The sequence below is a fragment of the Oreochromis niloticus genome, linkage group LG16 (assembly GCF_001858045.2).
Source record: "Oreochromis niloticus isolate F11D_XX linkage group LG16, O_niloticus_UMD_NMBU, whole genome shotgun sequence".
NCBI classification, from domain to species: Eukaryota; Metazoa; Chordata; class Actinopteri; order Cichliformes; family Cichlidae; genus Oreochromis; species Oreochromis niloticus.
In genome coordinates, this window is record NC_031987.2 from 15,795,229 (window position 1) to 15,819,153 (window position 23,925).

A 23,925-nucleotide genomic window follows, 5' to 3' on the forward strand; every position below is an offset into this window, starting at 1 on the left:
AACAAAAAGAAAAGCGCAGCACAAGACAGAAAAAAAAACACATGGTTATGTTTCCTGGAAACTGTATTTATATATTTCTACTTAGCTCGGGTTTTTTTAAGTATGTTTTTGAGGCAGTATAATTGCTGCTTGGATAATATTCAGTGGAGCCTTTTTTCAATGCTTGTCGTTTTTCTCATGAAATTCACTTGAACAGTATCCACTTCATATATCTAATGTTGTACACATTATGTCTTATTGTGTACTTTAAAAGTGTTACTAATCCTAGCTGTTCAGGGCCAACTCTGAACACTATATGATTTGGCAAGTATAAAAAAGAAATATCTATTTCCTCGTCTTAAATTCTGGGTCACAGAGGGGGCTAGAGGCTAACCTAGCAGTCATAGGGTCAGAGACAGGGTACGCCATGGCAGTTCATCAGGCTATTGCAGAGCTAACACAGATAGACAGAACCATTCCCAGTCATATTCACACCTATGGCCGATTTAGAAACACCAGTTAGCCTGTTTTGGGGCTATGGGAGGAAGCCAAACTAGCAACAGACACAAGGAGAACCATGCAAACATCAGCCATGGATTTGAACCCAAGATCTTCTTGCTGTAAAGTAATGATGCTAACAACTGCACCACAATGCCACCCCGAGCATCATGCAATAATGGCAAGTAGTAAGGGAATATAATTAAGGGCACAGGGTTACTTGCAGTTGCTATGATTGCTCTGTTTGTCTCACAGCACATAGTCGTGTAAAGGCTGCAAAACGATCCTGATTCACCACACCTCTACCACCAGGGTTGACAGTTGATATTTGGAGTTTGTCAAATGTGTATTATGGCCAGACGTCTCCACTTTGGTATCGTGTGTCCAAACGACATTGCTGCAGAAGTCATTTGGTTTGTTCAGATGCAGCTTTGTAAAGCTAAGCCATGCTTCTGTGTTCCTTATGGAGAAAAGAGTCAATGTTCTCACAACCCTTGCAAACATAGAATACTTGTTCAGTATCTTTTCAGATTTTATTGCCCTGAATTTTAACATTTACTATGTAACTCTTGAGCTTTTTGCAGACTGTCTGAGCATTGCATGTTCTGACCTTGGGGTGAATTTGCTGAGACGCCCACTGCTGGGAAGATTGGCTGCTGTTTTTAGTGGCTTCCACTTGTGAATAATCTTGCTCACTGTGAAATGATGGACTTTAAATTGTTTGGAAATGACCTTATAACCCTTCCCAGATTGATAGGCAGCCACAGTTGTTTCACGAACATCTTTGTTGATGTCTTTCGTCCTTGGCATTGCGTTAGTACACACCTAAATGCTCCAAACCAGCACAGACAACTGACAAAACATCTGCTTTTGTAAAGATGATCACACTTGCTGATGGCCAATTAATTTTGAGTAGTTTTAATTCTCAAGATTGGACAGAGGTAGACAAAATAAGGTATCTTATTAAGTCAGCCACTGTGAATGTTGCCTGCTTAAACAGGCTGGTAATTTCACCTGGAGCAAGCCAGTAGAATGGTAGCTTAATAACACAGATGGGGGAAAAAAAAAACGTATCCGCCTGTCTGTTTTGTGTCTTCTGCCTTCCAATCTTAAAACAAGCTCTCATTTACATTGTATATTTAATCATCGTCAGTTAGTCTTCACTTAGTAGTATTTGTTAATATATTCATTTACTTCAAATTAAGAATATACCTATAAGATATTCTCTCTCCTCTTCTGAATAAAGTAACAGTGAATCCTGTTTATGTTTTGAATTTATCAAAAGTTTTCATTCAGCTTAATGTTGCATCACTTATTTGATTGCCTGTATAGATTTCCCCCCAGTGTTTGGCTTGCTATAATAGCAGAACACAATTTAGATGGAGCCCTAAGCATAAAATATGTAAATGACAGCATCCCACTAATATTTCAGTCAGGAAGCAATAAAGGCGAGAGTCTGTGGAAAATAGAGAATCTGATTCTTGTGTTCATCTGATTTTAAAACTCTCTACCAATCTTCTCCCCCTATGTATTATATGCTATGTGCATGTTAGGCCTGTATATACTTTGTTATTGTTATTTGACAAAAAAAAAACATTTTAGGTTAAAAATCAGTTGCCGACACCTCATTTAGCAGTTATTGCACGGAGGTTGACCCGCAGGAGCTCATCAGCTCACTTAGCCTCAGGTGCAACTGACTTTTTTCATGGCTTTCACACTATGGATCTATTTTACAGATAAGGGACACAGAGACCAGGTCAGTTCAGTGACTGAGTCTTGGTTGCTGCTCTCTAATCTCAATTTGAGATGATTTGAGCTCTGTGACATGGCGTATTATCCTGCTGATAGTAGCCATCATAAAATGGGTACACTGTGAGCATAAAGTGATGGACATGGTCAGCAACAATACTCACGTAAGTTGTTGTGATTTAACGAGGCTCAGTTGGTAGTAAGAGGCCCAAAGTGTGCCAGGAAAATATCCCCCACACCGTTACACCGCCACAAGTCTGAACCACTGACCAATGCCAAGTTCTGCCCCTACCATCTGAATGTTAGAGCAGAAATCAAGGCTCATCAGACCAGGCAACATTCTTCTAACTCTTTAAAACCAAGTGATATTTGATACATGAGTTTTTGAGACGTTTACATCATCAGTGTGATTTTTTTTTTTCTTCTCCCCAATAAACCCAAATAAATTGCAAAAAAAGTAGCAAATATGATAAAAAATTGAAACTCATATATTCAAATTAATATTTATTTATTTGTTTCATTTAATCAGAAGGTTGAATAAACACACACTTTTTTCAAAAGAAAAGAAATATTGAAATTTCTGGCAATTATTTCATGGTTCAGGCTTTAAAGGGCTCATCTTCTGTTGTCCATTTTTGTAGCGCCTGTTTAAACTGTTTCCTTTCTCAGCTGACAGGAGAGGCACTCGGTGTGGTCTTCTGCGGTCAGAGTAACAAGTTCTTCCTATCAGAGCAAAGCAGCCTGGCCATTCTCCTCTGCCATTAACAGGGAGAGCACGTCCATCTACAGAACTGCTGCGTACTGGATATTTTTTAAGGCTATTCCCTGTAAACTCCAGAGGTGGTTGTGTGGGAAAATCCCAGATCTGCAGTTTCTGAAACTGGATATTTGCATTAACTCACAGATGAATAATCGTACCTGATAAACAAACAGATCCCAATGTACACCAATGTATTTCTTCTGTTATCTTATATTAAGAGAAGGTGAAACCCAAAGTGACATTTTATTTTTAAAGAAAAAAGACATAATATTGTAAAATCAATGTTTTTTTGTGCCACTGTTTAATTGCAGCAAGTTTTTAATTACAAAGTTTAATTTTCAAAGCTTTTTAGTTTCAAAATCAGATTTTGGTAAATGGTAAATGGCCTGTATTTATATAGCGCCTTACTAGTCCCTAAGGACCCCAAAGCGCTTTACATATCCAGACATCCACCCATTCACACACACATTCACACACTGGTGATGGCAAGCTACATAGTAGCCACAGCCACCCTGGGGCGCACTGACAGAGGCGAGGCTGCCGGACACTGGCGCCACCGGGCCCTCTGACCACCACCAGTAGGCAACGGGTGAAGTGTCTTGCCCAAGGACACAACGACCGAGACTGTCCAAGCTGGGGCTCGAACCGGCAACCTTCCGATTACAAGGCGAACTCCCAACTCTTGAGCCACGATCGCCTCCCATGATTTTATAACTCTTTTATTTCATAGTAGAAAAGTAATTCTCAGTTATGTGATTTAATTTCATATCAAACTTGGTATTCAGATGAGTGAGTGATTACAACTTCATAATGTATGCACTTTATCTATTAGCATCAAAACAGGAAAGGAGTAGCAGCTTAGCAAAGCAAAAAGAACATAAAAACAAAGTAAATCAACTGGCTCCACATATTCAGTGGTTTTATTTAAAGCCTGTTGTCATCGGTGTTGCCACATTATTCAGTAGAGGTCTGTGTTTTCTCCTTTGATATACTAAAGCCATCTGTGTTTCCAGAAGAGCAGCTCTTACAGTACACAACGGTTTTCTGCAATGTAACATTTATAGAGACGGGGTGATGAAAAAGCTTTATAGGCTCATTCATGTTTAAGGGTTCCAGTGTTATAGTTGACAAAAAGTCTTTTCAGCAGAGCTTTTCGCTTGATTTATGTTTAATAAAACCAGAAAAAAAGGCTCATAAAATGTGGAGGTTCAATTGGGGAAAACATAAATAGTCCTGAAACGAGTGCATGGTCACTCTTCCATTTTTTTCCAAGGATGATGAAGTCTCAGTTACAAGCAAGCAAATGTGGCTTTTGCCAATAAACTGCTGGGCAGGAAGATTTAAGGTTTTACCACTTGCTGTGCTACAATAGTCGTATTATTTTTTCACACATCTCCGCTTCATCAGGCGGTCCTGTCACCAGATTTTCATTAGCTGTATCATTCAATTTGCTACTAGCCAGGTCAGGACAAGGAGAAATCCAACCTTCATAAAACCAATAATAAATAAGAAGCAGCAGCGTGTTCTTATTAAAATGTAAAGCATGTATTATAATATTATTATGTCCAAAGTCCTGCCATTAGAGTGACACGTCATTAAAAGTATAACTAGCAATTTTCGAAAAGTGTCAAGTCAAATGAAACCCAAAGTAATCAATTTAAATTTTTGGCACAGGCCCTCTTCAATACTCCAGCTTTGTACGAACCAGTTAATTCAATCTGGCAATCTATTAGCTCTGAGACGTCGTTATTGGAAAAACACTTTAGAGACCTGTCTACAGATGGTCACGGGGCCATGAATCAAAACATTTTTGTTGTGTGCAGAGGAGTGCGTAATAGCCCTTTTTAGAAACCAGTCCACCAAACAGTCAACCTAGACGCTCGCAGAAAGAAATGTCGTGTTGATGAATGAATGTCTTTGTGGCCTGCTCCTCATACAATTTTACTGGTTGCGATATAATAAATCACGATAAATTGAATCTCTTCTGGTAGTATAGGCTAATTATGCCCCCCGCCAGCCCCTCCGTTCCCCTCCCTGTTGTGTTTCTGTGTCGTGCTTCATGTCCTAAAGGTTCAGTGCCTAAACACGAAGCTGTGTGCACCTGTTCCTTCCTTATAGACCGTTTTATTTTACCGTCTTGCTGCCAACTGGGCCAATCTGTTCACACAGAATGGGACATTTCATTTGTGACAGTGTGACATCCTATGTTATGGAGAATGCTTGAAATAATAGCTCTGCAAAGGTCTGGGAACACACTTGGAGGCTCTGCTCCGTGATATAGCAAGAGAAACAAAAGCAGAGACACCCACATATGGCTTCACACATATGGATAAACTGTGAATCTAAAAGATGGTGCTCATCATCTTCAATATTGCTTTTCTTCATATTGTTGGTACAGTGATTGGATCCTGATCTCACCCATGATTAAAATACATTTTTCATTATCATTAGACCTGACACCTTGTATGAGACTCGGCAGGTGCTTTTAGGCCTAAAATGAAAAGAAACCACAGCAAATCAGCCACGAAGCGGCAGACAACCTAAAGTCTAGTAGTCTAGTAAAGGCTGTGCTGATTCAAATCTTCTCTGATGTTAACATCAGCACAAAAAACGTGTGCTGGGAGTTTCATGGCATGGGTTTCCATATATGAGCATCTCCTGCAGGTGTGATGTGCAGGTGGCGCAGTACTTTTGTTCTTACAGTATAGTGTATAACCAACTGATCTAACTGACTAAAACTGTACTACAGGGTGGGCCATTTATATGGATACACCGTAATAAAATGGGAATGGTTGGTGATATTAAAGTCCTGTTTGTGGCACATTAGTATATGTGAGGGGGCAAACTTCTCAAGATGGGTGGTGACCATGGTGGCCATTTAGAAGTCGGCCATCTTGGATACAACTTTTGTTTTTTCAATAGGAAGAGGGCCATGTGACACATCAAACTTGTTGATAATGTCACAAGAAAAACAATGGTGTGCTTGGTTTCAACGTAACTTTATTCTTTCATGAGTTATTTACAAGTTTCTGACCACTTATAAAATGCGTTCAATGTGCTGCCCATTGTGTTGGATTGTCAATGCAACCCTCTTCTCCCACTCTTCACACACTGATAGCAACACCGCAGGAGAAATGCCAGCACAGGCATCCAGTACCCGTAGTTTCAGGTGCTGCACATCTCGTATCTTCACACCATAGACAATTGCCTTCAGATGACCCCAAAGATAAAAATCTAAGGGGGTCAGATCGGGAGACCTTGGGGGCCATTCAACTGGCCCACGACGACCAATCCACTTTCCAGGAAACTGTTCATCTAGGAATGCTTGGACCTGGCACCCATAATGTGGTGGTGCAACATCTTGCTGGAAAAACTCAGGGAACGTGCCAGCTTCAGTGCATAAAGAGGGAAACACATCATCATGTAGCAATTTCAAATATCCAGTGGCCTTGAGGTTTCCATTGACGAAGAATGGACCCACTATCGTTGTACCCCACATACCACACCAAACCATCACTTTTGTTGTTCCAACAGTCTTGGAGGGATCCATCCAATGTGGGTTAGTGTCAGACCAATAGCGGTGGTTTTGTTTGTTAACTTCACCATTCACATAAAAGTTTGCCTCATCACTGAACAAAATCTTCTGCGTGAACTGAGGGTCCTGTTCCAACTTTTGTTTTGCCCATTCTGCAAATTCTGTGCGCCGATCTGGGTCATCTTCGTTGAGATGCTGCAGTAGCTGGAGTTTGTAAGGGTGCCATTTGTGAGTAGCTAATATCTGCCGAAGGGATGTTCGACTAATGCTACTCTCCAGTGACATGCGGCGAGTGCTACGCTGTGGGCTCTTGCTGAATGAAGCTAGGACAGCCACTTATGTTTCATCATTAGTGACAGTTTTCTTGCGTCCACATTTTGGCAAATCCAACACTGAACCAGTTTCACGAAACTTAGGAAGCAGTTTGCTGACTGTAGCATGGGAGATGGGTGGTCTCGTAGGGTGTCTTGCATTGAAATCTGCTGCGATGACCCGGTTACTGCGTTCACCAGATATCAACACAATTTCAATCCGCTCCTCACGTGTTAACCTCTTCGACATGTCAATGGCTGTGAACAAAGAGAAACTTGTAAATAACTCATGAAAGAATAAAGTTACGTTGAAACCAAGCACACCATTGTTTTTCTTGTGACATTATCAACAAGTTTGATGTGTCACATGGCCCTCTTCCTATTGAAAAAACAAAAGTTGTATCCAAGATGGCCGACTTCTAAATGGCCACCATGGTCACCACCCATCTTGAGAAGTTTGCCCCCTCACATATACTAATGTGCCACAAACAGGACTTTAATATCACCAACCATTCCCATTTTATTACGGTGTATCCATATAAATGGCCCACCCTGTAGTACAGTTTTAGTCAGTTAGATCAGTTGGTTATACACTATACTGTAAGAACAAAAGTACTGCGCCACCTGCAGGAGATGCTCATATATGGAAACCCATGCCATGAAACTCCCAGCACACGTTTTTTGTGCTGATGTTAACATCAGAGAAGATTTGAGTCAGCACAGCCTTTACTAGACTACTAGACTTTAGGTTGTCTGCCGCTTCGTGGCTGATTTGCTGTGGTTTCTACTGTAAAGACTGCAGACTGCATGGCCAGGTGCTTGATTTTATATGCGTGTGGTAATGGGACTGAACGCACCTGAACTGAAAGATTATCACGTGTGGTCCCATTTCTTTGTGTATGTGGTATATATAGTGTACTTGCATGCCTGGCAATTTTTTGTGGCCAGGTGGACCCATCCACAGTGATTTTACATTACAGTGCACCAACTGTGCATGCTCACACGGAGCAGGCTTCAACTGGACTTCAAAGAAGTATAACTGGAGTGACTACTCAGCCATCATGTCTCCAGCTGATTGCATGCATGTTCAGAGCATGTTCACTCCCCCAATTGTCCCGATTACTTCACCTGTGTCTCGTGAACATCACCCCTTGGCCTTTCCCTGATCAGCTCTTTGAGCATAAATAGTCCTGTCTCTCCCTCTGTCTTCTGTATCGCATAAATGTAACGCATTACTGTAATAAATTCAGTAATTATATTACAGTTGCAATTATGTGGTTACCTGCATAGCAAAAGTTCTTCAGTTATCTGCTTGCTGGGCAGAAAGAAAAACAAAGAACTTATGAATTACACTCTCCAGCAAGTAATTAAGTAACATACTGAAAGAATTACTTTTTTTGATTAAATATCCACACAGCAGGGGTCATCCATCCCTCTCTGTTCACCTTGAGAAGCTTCTATGTTTTGGATTTGTGTTTAATTTACATTTTGGACTGTTACTTTTACTGTGCATTTGGGCTATGTTACAATCTAAATAAAAGCATTAGATCCTCTCCAGGGTTACCCTTGATATGATCACTGGAGTCAGAAAGACTCTTCCTTGGGCAACCATTTGAGCAACAGAATTGTGGGACAATCTGTCAATGTATGTTAAAGTTACAAGTGGATACTTAGTTTGTTAATATGACTTTTAAGCATCATGTCACACCTGTCTTATAACAGTCTCTGGGGTTTTTTGAGTAGAAAAGCTTTAAAATATTTATTTTATTAAATATTTATCTTACCACTTTAGCTTATGAAAGTAAAATATTCTCTAGAAACTGTTGCCGAAGAAGTTGCAGCAGAGCAGAAAGCATATAATTGCCCTGGGTCTCATTAAGATCGTTAAGATTAGATTGTGCTTTGGTTGGATTGTGTTTAACAATCAGGCCTAACATCTGCATGCCTATCACCTGTGCAGCAGTTTACTACAGGCTAAGAAAACTGGCTGTTTGTACATATATATTTTTTAATCTCAGCCACAAAGGTGGATTAAGTGATGCACTAAATGATGCACAATCATCCCAACCATCATCAGCACACAAGTGATTTATCAGTTGGTTAAAACACTATCAAACCATAGAGCAACAAGGCATTATAAAATTCAGTCTCTTTTGTTTTGCCATTCAGAATCCTAAATTCATGCCTGACTGTTTCACAAGTATTAAAAAGCACTTTCTCCTGTATCAGTCTGACTCAGGGACAGATTTAGTAGTCCTTTAATCTCGTCCTGTGCAGGTATGTAAGAGATGCAGACCAGCTTAGACATTTTTATTCTGAAAAACCGGTGGAGGTTATGCTTTACAGCGAAATGAACAGTCACATAATCACTGCCTCATTTGTCTGGTAGATTTTGCTTCAGTCTGGAGAATAAGATTTTAAAGTATCAGACTCAGGTGTCAGCTTTCTATCAGCCTGCTCTGACATATATTATGCACCTGAGGAGGGCTACATGCACCCTGTGTTTGTGCAGCTCTTTGTTTTCACTGCGTCATTAGCCCCAGAGTAAACAGCCGTTCCTCGTTCCTGGCCTTGTTATACTGTCTTCCCTGTGCATGACCCTCATCCCTCCTCTGGGATGAGAAAATATTGACGCCTCTGTGTATTTCTCGTGTCTGAGTAAAGTGTTATTAAAGGGAACAACTGTTTGCCACTGTAAATCCAATGAGAGATAACAGTGATTTCACAAGAGGACCAGGCCAATATTGTGAGAAATAAGTTTGGCTGGAAGACACAAGGGGAAAGTGAGGAGTAAACACATTTTTTTTTAAGATGGCCTCGGAGTGATGATCTCCCCCTATAAACTAGGGCTGTCAACACAGCCGTGTATTGGCGATAACTGTGTTATTGTGTCAATAAAGTGCATATTGTAAATAACTGTGCAGTTGTTCTTTTGAACAACTACGATTGCAACCTCTTTGGCCACCTGCATGCACCTGTACTTTGAGCATAAATTTAATTAGTTTGCTAAAAACAATATACAGAATAAACAGCGTTATAAATGAATTATACTTTTTTATCATTGCAATTTGGTTTTTTTGTAAAAGTCTTCTTTATATCATACGCATTCATTTTTGACCATAATAATTGCAGGGTAAAAATCCAATTCGTGACACTGTTTTTCTACAGTTTGTTTTCCCTCACACAGAGTTTAAACAAAAAAATTGTTATTGATTCATTTAAAGCGCCGATTTCTCACAGGCTTATCTTCCTTAAAGCACTAATTCATCTGATAGATTATTTTCTACAAAGGAAAATACCTTGTTTTGCAAGTGTGGTCTTTGTTGTGGCTCACTTGTCTTTGAGTCAAACAGAGTCCTTTTGTATGAGGGTATAGACTGCAGGTAATTACGCTCTATTGGTAAATGGAATTCAAGTCATGTCATTATGGCTATATTTGTCTGCTCAGGCTGCTTTCCAGCTTTGAAGATGGGTATATAGGGCTTTACTGCACTTTGGCCATTCTCCTGTGAAATGCGTCGTGTGATCTACCTTGAACAAAGAGAAAAGTCAGCGAGAGCTTCAAAAAGCTGTGAGACATGATCTACATGTTAACATATCCTTTACAGGGAGCTCAGCCACCTGCGCAAAAGGACAGCCAAATTCCATTTCAGCGTCCATGTAGCAGAATGACTGCTCAGAAAATAAACAAGTGAAAGACATCTGTGGCAGGCAGACTGTATAGCTGTGCAGCACAGAACAAAACAGGGGAGGGGGCATCCCAGGGGAGGGTCCTATCATGGCACAGTGTTCCCTTTGTGCCACCATATCGCGCTGCAGAATCCTGCCAACCCCAGAGCTCTTTTGAGCCCCAGAAGAAGAGAGATTGTAAAGCATACTTTTGCTTTTTGGTTGAGTTTTTTTTTTTTTTTAAGGGCATTTTTCTACTCTTGTGAAATGTCAACCTCCACACTAGGATGATGTACTGAATGCTGAAAATGTTGTCTTTTAGATTATGGCACAAGATCTGTTGCTCAGTGATATGCAGGCATGAGTATTTAATTCAGGTTACAGTAATAAAGTGAATGAAAGGTGTTATTTTTTTGTCTGCTTAGACAAAAAAAGTGATCGGATGTTCTGAAGTAAACGTTCAAAGTTTTATTTTTTGGCGTTTTCAGTCTTTATTCTAAAGTGTAGTGCAGAGAGTAGACAGGAAAGTGGGGAGAAGGGAAATAGTCTCTGCCTCTGCAGTTATCTTTGATATGTGGGTCACCCACTCAACCATGTAAGCTGTATTGGTGCCCGTGAAGTAAATTTTATCCAGGTGTGCTGTACCTAAGGACAGATTCATATATGTTTTTTTTTTCTTCCATCTCAGTCCACTTGATATTTCTACCATACTGCCACCTCACATCATCACAGCAGGAGGGTTCTTTTCAAGAAACGCTGTATGTGGCAGGCTGAGGCAGAGACCCAATGTGCAGGACTTGAAGCAGAACTGAACTGAAAAAAGCAGCTTTATTGCTGGACTTAAAGGAAAATTACAAACTAGGAAATTTGGAATGGAATAAATAATCAACTAGGAGATTTAAACATGAGGGAGACACACAGAATGATGGAGATTGTGACAATGGACAGAAGGAAACAGAGGGCTTAAATACACACAAGGAAATCAGGGAGATTAAATACACCAGGGAACACGGATGAACTAAATCTGACTAACAAAACTGAACATGACACACACAGGACAAGTGACTATCACGCAAAACAAACAGGAATTCACTACCACTGAGACACGGACACAGTGACATGACAGAGGCGAGACAAAGAGACTCGCGGGAGACAGAGACGAACACAGAGGAAGCAGATAGACAGAGACGCGACTGTAGAAACAGGACATAAACAAACACTAAGACCACAGGGACTTGACACAAGAAGCTGGGGAACACTGAGGGAGGAAACTACAACTAAGAATAGAATGCTAAATCCAATATTAACATGTGAAAAAAAACAAATATTCAAACCAAGAATAACATGATATCCCATTAACCCTTAGAAGCTCCATCACAATTTAGGACAATTTAGCAACATTGGGCAAACAGGCCCAGGATTATGACATTTCTTGAAACTCCAGCTGAGGCCTTTGCTTGTGGAGTTTGCTTGGTCTTCCCATGTGGGTTTCCTAAGGGTACCTTGACTCCTTCGCACAGTCCAAAGACATGTTTGGTTTATTAGTGATTTTAAATTGGCCATAGATATGAGTTGGGTAAAGAATTTGAAGTGCATTGTATAAGGTCCTGTATGTATGATTTAAAAAATGTGAGTTGTAAGTACTTTCAGTCCTTTCAGTGGTGAGTAAGAGTAGAAAAGAGCTGTATAAACAACCCATACTTGTCAGCTGGAGCTGTACTAAGAATATGTACCATCCATCCACCTTCCTCCACTTATTTATTTCAGGGTCTCAGGGGGACTAGAGCTTATCCACCTGTCACTTGGGGACAAGCAGGGCAGACCTGGGACAGGTCACTGGTCTATTGCAGGATTATGAACTATTGCTGATGATTTACTGTCAGTGGATAAGCTACTGTGTAATAATCTCATAGTGTATAATACCATAGTATGTTGAAAACTATACTGTTGTACATTTTGCTTTTATCACACTTTTGTATTCTTAGTGCAAAGCCTTTCTTTGTAGGGGAGTTTTCCAATTAGGCATTACAACGACCAGACTCATGTTGGCGAGGTCCCCTCATGAAGCTGAAACATCTCTGACCTAGCCTTGGGCTGTTTGTGGTGTGTTTGTGGGTGCATTGTCCTCCTGGGGAAAGTTGCTGCCCTGGAGCTTAGTCTGCAACATTTTTAAGTGGATGCTGAGTATTAAAGAAACACCTACATAATGACTGCCAGGACCCAAGGTTTCACAGCAGAGCACTGCATTGTGACAAAGTGTTATTCAGTTCATCTGCCTGTGGTTTTAAGGTCGTTCTTGATCAGTAATAGTTACGTTTGCCCTAAGTAATAAAAGAAATCTGAACACTTTTACTAATGTGCTAAACAAATATACATGAAATTCAAAATGTGACAGTCGTGATCACACAATCACAACATTTCACCCGATCTATACCAAGCCTGGTACACAGCATTAACAAAACCCTCACACTCATGTGCGTTCCCACTGAATAATAAGTGAGTTTTAACAATGCATAAAATAAACGTGCCTGACAATGATTCGCTTTTTCCAGACGGCAGATGATTCGCAATTTATCCCACATATTTGTTGCAGTGATATTTTTTATTAGATATTGCGTTCATCCAAGTACTTTTCTTTCTTCCTCCAACTTGATTTACAAAGATACAAATTAGAAATCATCTCGTGAGTGATTTTGAGCGGCTCAGCAGCATTTCCTCATTTATTTGAATTGTTCTTAATAACAAAGTCTGCGCTGTGGGAAATGCTTCTACTGAGTTCAGCTGATTGAAACAAACTTCATTTAAAGATTTTCAGGGACACATCCTTTTTTTATACTCATGGTTTCTTTCTCTCGCTCTCTTTCAGATGTAAATGGAGAAGCAGCAGTGTCACAAAGAGGGAGGTGGACGTCCAAACAGTTTTAAAGTGCTTTAAAATCCAAAAAAGATCCTTTCTGTCTGAAGTAATCCATTACTGACCATTAATGTCAAACCGCATGCTGGAGCAGCTTAATGCTGCCTCACCAGGTGAAACGTCACTAATGGAAAGAAAGCCTTATAAGATCCTACTCATTAAAACACACCTAAATGCAGCATAATGCCTTCCAAAGTGTCATGTTTATACCTGTTGACAGTGGTCTGCTGGGCGAGCGCTCTGTGGTACTTGAGTATAACTCGCCCGACGTCCACGTACGTTGGCCACATGTCAGTGCCTATACGGAAGACTGTGAAACCTCATAAAAACATCACCTTCAACAACATCCGCACCCGCCCCCTTAACCCACACGCCTTTGAGTTTGTCATCAACGAGCCCAAGAAGTGCGAAAGCGTCACGCCCTTTCTGGTCATTCTCATCAGCACCACCCACAAAGAGTTCGATGCGAGGCAGGCCATCAGGGAGACCTGGGGCGATGAGTCGACCTTCGGCGACGTCCGCATCCTCACGATCTTTCTGCTGGGCAGGAACACGGACCCTGTGCTGAACCAGATGGTGGAACAGGAGAGTCAGATCTTCCATGACATCGTGGTGGAGGACTTTATCGATTCCTACCACAATCTAACCCTCAAGACCATGATGGGAATGCGCTGGGTGGCGACTTTCTGCCCCAAAGCACAGTATGTCATGAAGACAGACAGTGACATCTTTGTCAACATGGACAATCTAATCTACAAGCTCCTGAAACCCAACACCAAACCAAGGAGGAGATATTTCACTGGCTATGTAATAAACGGTGGTCCCATTAGAGATATGCGCAGCAAGTGGTACATGCCCAGAGACTTGTATCCTGAAAGCAAATACCCACCTTTCTGCTCGGGCACTGGCTACGTGTTCTCAGCAGATGTAGCTGAGCTAATCTACAAGACTTCATTACACACAAGACTGTTGCACCTGGAGGATGTCTATGTGGGACTGTGTTTGCGAAAGCTGGGCATACATCCTTATCAGAACAGTGGTTTTAATCACTGGAAAATGGCTTACAGTCTCTGCAGATACAGACGGGTTATCACCGTCCACCAGATCTCCCCGGAGGAGATGCACCGTATTTGGAATGACATGTCCAGCAAGAAACACTTGAGATGTTAGGGGACACGAGAGACACTTACAAAACAAAACAAAAACTTTATTTTTCCCTTTTTCTTTGCCTTTTTCACCATTTAAAATATTATCACCGAATGATGTAAACACTGAGAGGGCTGCTGCGAGTCTATTTCAAGACAGACGTTTTCATTAACATCCATCTACGTCTATTTCTCACCTCATGATTGTTAATGAATGCATGAGGCTTGTAAAGTGTGTATTCTCATGCATAATTAAAATGGGGTGTTGTTAGTGAAAGTAATTTGTTCATGTACTCCAGGTCCAATTTATGTAGACTATTCTTTAAAGGCATTAAGTCAATCAGCGTTAAGCATTAATTAGTGTGGCCTAACGGTTTGAGTCGGCAACATTTTCTATGCTAAAGTGTCCTTGAGCATGACACTGAATCTCTACCAGCTGCTGACCGAGCAAGCCCGACCTTCTCTAAGGATTGCAAGCCAAAAGAAAAAAATGTGTGGAAATCAATAAAGTATCTACTTACCATATTAGATCCCTGTATGATGCACTTCGGAAATGTTTCTTAGAAGTGAGAGAAGAGTTCTTTTACAATAAGAATGCAAATGTAACTCTAATTAGAAAAAAAACAAAACCAGGTCGCATGCTGTGCTCTCACTTTTCCATCTTACAAAGCTGAAAACAGGCTGCAGTCAATTATCAACCATCTAACGGAAGCTGAAAGGATAATTTGGCATGAAAAGAATTTATAAGGCCAAATGTTTGGGTTTTAATCAACCCGCACAGTTAATCAGTCTTTTTTCTCGAATTTTCCTGATGTTTTTGTTTACATTTTGTTCTCATTTCACCACCCTTTTCTCTGAGAAAGCTGTATGTATATTTCAGTTTTTAGATGCATTTTGTTGTTTTCCCACTCTGACATTTTCACTCTTGAGGTAATTATGTGTTTCAGCTATCAGCTTCTCATTACTGCAGCTGCTGCTCTTGGTTATGTACGCTGTATATCATCAGCTATTTCAGCTCATCAGACTCTTCCACACATCAAGCGAAATGCAGCATCATGTCGTACAAGTATCAGTTTAATTGTAGCTAAGAACATTACAGACTTGATGAATTATCATATGTATCTGGCGTATCAGTAATTATGGAAGAACTGCTTCTGACATCATCGAGAACATTGTCTCTTGAACAACGTGGCGTTCGCAGCCAAATTTCCTTTTCCTTTTATTTTTCTTTCAAAGGTTTTGTAGTATTATAAGCTAATGTGGCATTTACTGTGAAACCATCTATCCCATAAGGGGTTGTTGTTATATATTGTATGTTTTTTATATTAAAAAACAAATACTTGAATAATTAAAGTTATAATACTGCTTTTACTCAGTGCCTTCTTCCAGTTTCATCAGTTGTCGGGTGGTGGAGGGTTGCAGCTTTATTGGCTTTTTTTTTTTTTTTTTTTTAGAGATTTTGTATTGTGGAGGGCAGTTTGCTTTTTGTAATCAATTATTTATTACACTTATATAAAAAGAGGAAATAGAGTGAAAAAGAAAAGAAAAAGAGTGCCGAGCATCATCATAGGCATATTAAAGGTTACATCATAGTCTATACCCCTTCCTCTTTCAATCTTCAACCCACCCTTCGCACAATGTAAGCAAAGTTGGCATTTTTTTTAAAAAAACATTTTAAAAAGGCAGAAAAACTTCCTTATTCTAACCAGTCACAGGCCTAGTCTATACCAAAGCTAATATCTAAAGAACAAGCCTGGAATCCATACACCCACGGCACTTGTTAGGTAAACTTTGCTAGTACTGCCTTTTGTCTTCAGAACTGCTTTAATTCTTTGTGGCTCAGATTCAACAAGATGCTGGAAACATTCCTCAGAGATTTTGGTCCATAATGACTTCATAGCATCACACAGTTGATGCAGAATATTCAGTGGCACATCCATGATGTGAATCTCCCATTTCACCACATCTCAAAGGTGCTCTATTTGACTGAGATCTGGTGACTGTGGAGGCCATTTCAGTAAAGTGAACTCATTGTCATGTTCAACAAATCAGTTTGCTATGATCCAAGCTTTGTGCATTGTGGTCATAAAGAGATGGACATGCTCAGGAAATGGTTTAGCATAGCTAGTACTAAAGGGCCGACAAATGTTGTAGCACAAATTGAGACTTATTAGATCCATTAATGTCACACAATGTGGTCTTCTGCTGATTTAGTTCATCTGATTCAAAGCCCAACATTAAGAGACGCTCCTGTCCATACCTTGGTTTAAGCCATCGGTTATTTGACTTACTGTTGCTGTTCTTTAAGCTTAAAGCAGTTTTGCCACTCTCTTCTGGTTATTAAGGCATTTTTATCCAGAGAACTGCCGCTCACTGGATATTTTCTCTTTTTGAGACTGTCCTCTCTAAGCTCTGGAGATGGTTGTGCAAGAACAATCCCAGTAGATCAGCAGTTTCTGAAATACTCGGGCCATCTCATCTGGTACTAACAACCATGCCATGTTCAAAGTCACTTCTAAATTCACATTCTGATGCTCATAACTGCTGCTGACATGCAACTGACTGATTAGATGTTTGAGCGAGCAGTTGAATAGGTCTATCTAACAAAGTGGCCGGTGAGAGTATAATTTATGTGTATGCAAGAACTGGTTGTTTTTAACATGTTTACGTTAAGGGGTTTTTTTTATTATTTAGCTAGAAAACCAGACAGATCACTATATGATGTCAGATATTCTGTAGTATAGGTTTGTAACATTAACAGAAATAAACAACTGGTCATACCAGACCACATTATGTCACAGTAACTTATACTTTTTGTGTATTAAAATGTACAACTGTGCATTTTATATTTATGAATTCAGATTTGTAGTTTAAAACGTATATTTGCAGAAATATGGTAAATTATTCAACTCCTTTGCAATAACAAACAAACATCGATTGAAGTGTAGGAGGTTCATTCTAATAGCAGCTGACAGATTTTTTTTGATTTTTTTTTTTTAATAAAATACTTCACACACTTGATTTTAAATCATAGCAATTCTTTATTGGTTGCTCTTAATCCGAAACTTGACATCAGCTGATTACAGAAGGAACAGGGGTAATATGTTGAAATGGTACACAGAACTGTACATAGAAAACACAATAAATTACTTCATAAAATAAAAAATTTAGTAGAAGTTAATATTTACCACCTCAATACCTAAAAAATAATTTAGAGCTACTGGACTTGTTTGGACAAACAAATGGCTCGTCACCGTTTCAGCAGTTGCCGTTTGGTTTCATCTTCAGAAGCATCGTCATACAGTACATTTTAGTAACGATGATGTTTCAGGGAACGAAAAAGTTTTGTAGTGCAGCAGGACAGAGCAAGGAAATTCAACTATTGTGTTTTGTTGATTAGCCCGGCATCTGAAAACCCATCAACAAGAACAGATTATATGACTGCAGGTCCTGTTACAGTGTGTTCGTCTGACGACAGAAGCACATAAATTAACTTGTCTCCAGGGGCTAAGCATCTGTTTGTCGGGTCCACACATTCAGCCCAAAAGTGCATTTTAGCTTGCCTCATTAAGTTAAGATACTTCACTTGAATTGTGTCATTGCTGGAATAATACACTGGTGAAATGGCAATCAGCAGGTTCCCCCTCTTTGTGCGGTCTCATTTATCGACTACTTTCTTAGGCACAGAAAAATGAACAAGGCACCTCTAGCATTTTGAAGCATTAACACTGTTGAGAGCAGCAAATTATACACAGTAGCATCCAGGTCTCCTTTTTTTTCCTGCACACTCAAGCAAATGGTTGTTAATGTGAAACAGGTCTTAATATGGAAATACAATTCATTCTCTTTTGACATTCATTATGTTCTTATGAAAATGTGCTTTTTCCCATAAATTAACGTAATCGTACATTCTGACACAGACCTCAGGGAAACTTCTCGAATGAGTGCGTTTGTGAGATGTGAGTCAAAGCAAATTTGTTTTCACTGTGGCAACAAATCAGCACGGGAAGAAAAAAAAACCCCTTCTCATTTCAATAAATAATGAGAGCTTTGCTGAACACAGAGGTAATGTGATGTAAAACAAAAACGAGTTCAAGAAATAAATAAATAGAACATTCAAAGCTACATCTTAATCACCTTCTTTTGCCACCTGAGTACATCTTTAGGTTCCTCGGCTGTGCGCTGGGCAGTGGAATGTCGTTAAGTTTAAAGATAGGACAGTAAGCAGGGAAGCCGGCGCTAACGAGGGTGGTGGCGGAGATAGGCATCGGGGAAGGTGAGGCGGAGTCAGGAAGTGAGGAAGGGAAGATGGGAAGTGGTGAAGTGCTCCTCAGTCTGTCTGCCCTGAACTCTTTTCCCTGTCTCACCTGCTGCAGTCACAAAGAGAGCATCAACTAACACTGAGCTGCGCAAAGCCGATCAACTTCACTTCATCAGGGATCTCCGTGTCATCACAGCTGGAAGCCTGCACGGGGAAGAAGACAGTCAGAGGATCATCAACAGAACCAGGGAGCTGAAACTACAGAAACTGAGTTTAATATGGAACCAAATCTGAGACTCATTTTCAAAATGAGAGAAAAAAATGACACAATGTGCTTTAATTTTCCTCACCGGATACAAGCTACGTTTTAAACTGGTAGTAACGGTTATTATTAAGAACTCATCAGCTTCTTAATTATTTTTTGTCCACATAGCATGCAGCCATGTGGAAAATAATTTTTTCATAGAGCATTATGCATAAACTAAGGACACCCATACTGCTTCCATTGGAGCTAAGAGGGTAAGTAGAAGCCAGGGGCTGTGAATCAAATTTACTTGATTAATAGAGCTTCAGTTTGCAGGTCTGAAACGTTCAGGTGTGCATTAACACAATGCCAAGGAGGAAAGATATCAGCAATGATCTTAGGGAAGCAAGTGTGCCTACCCATTAATCTAGGAATGATCATAAGGCCATTTCAAAGCAATTTGAAGCCCATCATTCTACAGTGAGAAAGATTTTTATGTCCCAGAAAACTCACCCCAAGGTCAGCAATGCTCAGAAAAACTGCAAACACCCCCAAGAACTACATCTCAACTCTACAGACTTCAGTGAGCATGTTAAATGTTAAAGTTCATGACAGCAAAATTAGAAAAAGGCTGAACAAGTATGGCTTCTTTGAAGGGTTGTCAGGAAAAAGCCCCTTCTCTCTAAAAAGAACATGGCAGCACAGTTTAGGTTTGCCCATCTGAACAAACCACAAGACTTTCGAACAACGCCGTTTGGACAGATGAGACCAGAGAGAGAAGATTGGCCATAATGGACGACCCCACGTTTGGCGAGTATATCAGCACAAACACCTCATACCAACAGTCAAGCACTGCGGAGGAGGGGTGATAATTTGGGTTCATTTTGGTGTGGGTGGCATTACAGCAACTTTATGACTGAACTGAACAAGAGATAAGAATAGACTCATGAACTCACAACGACTGACTGTATTAATAACTGTGCCTCCATGGTGATTACACAACTGCAGAGCCCTCAGAGAGTGTATGGGTGGCTTTGCCAGATAAGGTGCGAATTGGTGGAGCCCATCGGGTGTTGGGTCACCAGTTTAAGCTCTCCATGAGGATGGCTGATTCATTTTCTCTGAGCAGTGACACAAATTACTATGCAAAATATATTAAAGTATTGCTTCAGTCAAGGGCGTCTGTGCAGCCTAAAATGGAGGTGGCTGCAAATGACTGAGAAGAGAAGGTTGCTAACATTGTAGGTTAGCAAAGTTACCATTAGTCATTCATTGATGGGGGCTTTTCTTTAATAATTCAAGTTCTAAGCAGCTAAGTCACCAACACTGACATTTCTACTCAGCAGGCAGAATAGTAGAGTGGACTTTTTGAGCTCCTCTATTAAAATTCCTACCAACTATATATAAAAACTAACACCTGACAGTGCTTAGCAGTGATATATAAAGTTTTCTTCCATAACACAGAAATTTTAAAGTTTGTTTAAAGTTTCACAAACTTACAGAAAACACCTAATACAGCAGAATTTTCTCACTGCTTGTACTTGTATCAGCAGTCATAAAAATTCTTATTAGAATTACTGGCTTGTGCAAATGAGTGGTTATAATTATAAGAGCGAACAAGAAATAGAGAAATATAAGCTAGCCACATCTGACCAATGTTTTTTGCAGGAGCATTACGATATGAAATGTTAGGTTAACAAAGATGTTGGTAATCCCATTAATTAAAGTTTTCTACCTAATGGCACACAAGCATCACTCTCTTTAATAACATGTGTTTACCCACTATTTCGTGCAAAAATAGCTGCTGTAAAAACAATAGTCTATCAGTTATTATCATTGCTGTGGCTGCTGCATCATATCAGATTAAAGCAGCACTGCTAAGCAGTTTGTGTAGCTAGAGTTGACTATATAACTGATGTGGACTCTGTTATTTACATATCATCTGGTGCGTCGTGTGTTTCATGGTTTGGTTTGTTCCAATTAGGGTAAGTCTCAAAGCTGCAGAGAATAAAATTATGTGTTAGTCTGTGGAAGGCTCTTTCGTGCTGCTACACAACAGTGCTCCTGAGGTCAGTATATATATATAGTTTTAGAATTTAGCATAAAAGACCCTGACTGACCTCCACTGGCCATGCACAACTTCTGAGATAATTTGTGAGGTTGATTGGAAACGAGACAACCGACATCAGAGGCCGACCTCACTAAAGCTGAGGTGGCAAAATGGGCTCAAACCCTTGGCAACCCATTGTACCTTTCTGAAAAACAATGATTACACCTTCCTCCAATAATTCACCATATTTCTTTAACTTGCAGCAGCTCGTCTCACCTCCGTTTTAGGCTGCACAGATCCCCTTGACTGAAGCAATATTTGAATATATTCTGCATGTTAATTTGTGTCACTGCTCAGAGAAAATACATTTTCCTTTTTTGAACCAGCCATCCTCGTGAAAAGCTTAAGCTCGTGACCCAACATCCAATGTCCTTCACCAATTTGCACCTTATCTGAGAGAACCACCCATACACTCTCGGGCTCTGCAGTTGTGTAATCACCATGGAGGCACTGTTATTAAAACAGTCCGTTTTTGTGAGCTCATGAGTCTATTCTGATCTCTTGTTCAGTTCAGTCATAAAGCAGCCATAGTGCCACCCACACCATAAATTGTCTGCATAAAGTATTATGAATTGTTCCCCTTGCAGGGGTAATTATTCTCACTCTCTGGGTTTTGTGACACCACCCTCGTAACTCGTAATTCGTTCAGAAAGGCGGAGTTGAGCTGCAGTGAGAATTTAACACTGCCTGCAGAGGTGCAGAGTTAACACATGGAAATGAAAGCATGCTCATATATCTACATGGCATGCCCAGTACAGCCCTCACTCTGGCTCTCCAGAGATTTGTCCACCTGCTGATAAGGCAAATGGCAGAAAGGTCACACTGTAAAATACTGCAACCCAAAGCACAGATGTTGTTTACACACAACTACACAAAGGTCAATAAAACATAATTTACATATTTTTTTTGTCAAATACAAAGGAACTGGCATTATTTCCTTTCTTAATATCACATTCTAATAGGTCACACTGCACAAAGGGACTTCTTTAAAGCACATATGGTGTATTCAGATGGTGCAAAAAGATGCACCGTCGTCAAAGAAAAAAAATCATCTGAAGGCTCACAATAATCCACAATGTGGAGAGCACAAATAAATAATAATTCCGATTTAACAGAGCCAGGACAAAGGAAACATTGATGGTATTGGTTAAAAAAGTGTGTTTGACTACTCAAATCATGGCACTCCTCTCCACAGACAATACAGACTTGATACAAGATTTTATAGTAACCACAAAAGGGAAGATGTGGATGTCGTATTTTCCTCATTAAGAACTCATTAATGTGGATTTGTTACACAATGGTAACAATACATCAAAAAAAAAAAATCAATGCTGTATTGGATTTTTGTCACAATTGAGATAATAAAACAAAACAAAACATAATGTAGTTATATTATTAAAGTTGAACTGAGAAACATTGAATATTGATCTGTTAAGGCTGTTTTTATTTGCATTTGAATGTTTGTTTTTAGTACATCGTATATTTTCTTTTACAATGATGTTGCTATAATGCTATATATTGCCCATTGCACAACCCAGTACTTTGCAGTACATATACATGCTCAGTGCTGCTCAGTAATTCAAACAGTTAATCAGTCAATCACAAGGCAGCAATTCAATCTACTTAGACTGATGCATGTAAGCCTAAATGGTCAAGATGACCTGCTGATATTCAATCTGAGCATCAGAATCAGAAGAGAAAGGCAATTTAAGTGACTTTGCAGATGGTATGCTTATCGGTATTTCAGAAACTGCAGATCTACTCAGATTTCCCTGCACAACCATTTCCAGGGTTTACAGAGAATGATCCAAAAAAAAGAGAAAATATCCAGTGAGGGGCAATTCTCTGTCTTGTTGATGGGTCAGAGAAGAATAGCCAGACGGCTTCAAGGTGGTAGGAAGGCAACAGTAACTCAAATAACCACTTGTTTCAACCAAGGTATGTAAAAGAGCACCTCTGAAAATGTCTGACCTCAAAGTAGAGGGGCTATAGTAGCAAGAAAGGACACCTTGTGTCACTCTTGTTAGGTAAAATTGCATAATAGAAGATTGGAAAAGAAGACTAAAGACTGGTCTCAATTTCTGTTGCAGCTTTCAGACGGTAGGGTGAGAATTTGGTGTGAACGATATAAAAGCGTAGCCCGATCCTTGTATCAAGAGTTCAGGTTAGTGGTGATATAATGGTGTGGGCGATATTTTCATGAGCCCGTTAGTACCGACTGAGTGACGTTTAAACGCAACAGTCTGATTATTGTTTCTGACCACGTCTTTATGACCACAGTGTGTCATCTTCTGATGGCTGCTTCCAGCAGGATCATACACCATGCCACAAAGTTCAAATGATTTCAAACCGGTTTCTTGACATGACAATGAGCTCACTGTACTCAAATGGCCTCAAATGGTCACCAGATTTGAATCCACTACAGCACCTTTGGGATGTGGTGGAACGGGAGAGTCCTATCGTTGATTTGCAGCAAAAAAAATGAATCAACTGTGTGATGCCATCATGTCGATATGGAAGAAAAGAAACTGGAGCCAGCACAGAACTAGCATGGTGTAGCTAACAAAGTGTGAAGAGTGTAAAATAAATGTGAAAATGTATGTTATATTAGCCTGAATGAACTGTATCCCCATAACAAAATATCCAAACATTTCAAGTCCAGATTTAGAGAAAAAAAAAGGTAAATAATTTTAATGTCTTCTGTAACATCAATCCTCTAACCTTCTCCTTCACTTCTTCTAAAATAATTT

General features: G+C 39.9%; 2 protein-coding genes across 3 annotated transcripts in view; one reads left to right on the forward strand and one right to left on the reverse strand.

Annotated features, from left to right (window-relative positions):
- Positions 1 to 15,931, forward strand: part of b3galt1b (UDP-Gal:betaGlcNAc beta 1,3-galactosyltransferase, polypeptide 1b) — a 56,039-nt gene extending 40,108 nt beyond the window's left edge. For both annotated transcript variants that reach the window (XM_025904025.1, XM_025904026.1), the window contains exon 2: positions 13,368 to 15,931. In XM_025904025.1, the coding sequence (XP_025759810.1) occupies positions 13,599 to 14,585 (987 nt within the window). In that variant the 5' untranslated portion in view covers positions 13,368 to 13,598 and the 3' untranslated portion in view covers positions 14,586 to 15,931. The remainder of the gene's footprint in view (positions 1 to 13,367) is intronic.
- Positions 15,932 to 17,581: 1,650 nt separating this feature from the next.
- Positions 17,582 to 23,925, reverse strand: part of stk39 (serine threonine kinase 39) — a 32,561-nt gene continuing 26,217 nt past the window's right edge. The window contains exon 18 of the mRNA XM_003447396.5: positions 17,582 to 19,025. Coding sequence (XP_003447444.1) covers positions 18,951 to 19,025 — 75 coding nt within the window. The 3' untranslated portion in view covers positions 17,582 to 18,950. The remainder of the gene's footprint in view (positions 19,026 to 23,925) is intronic.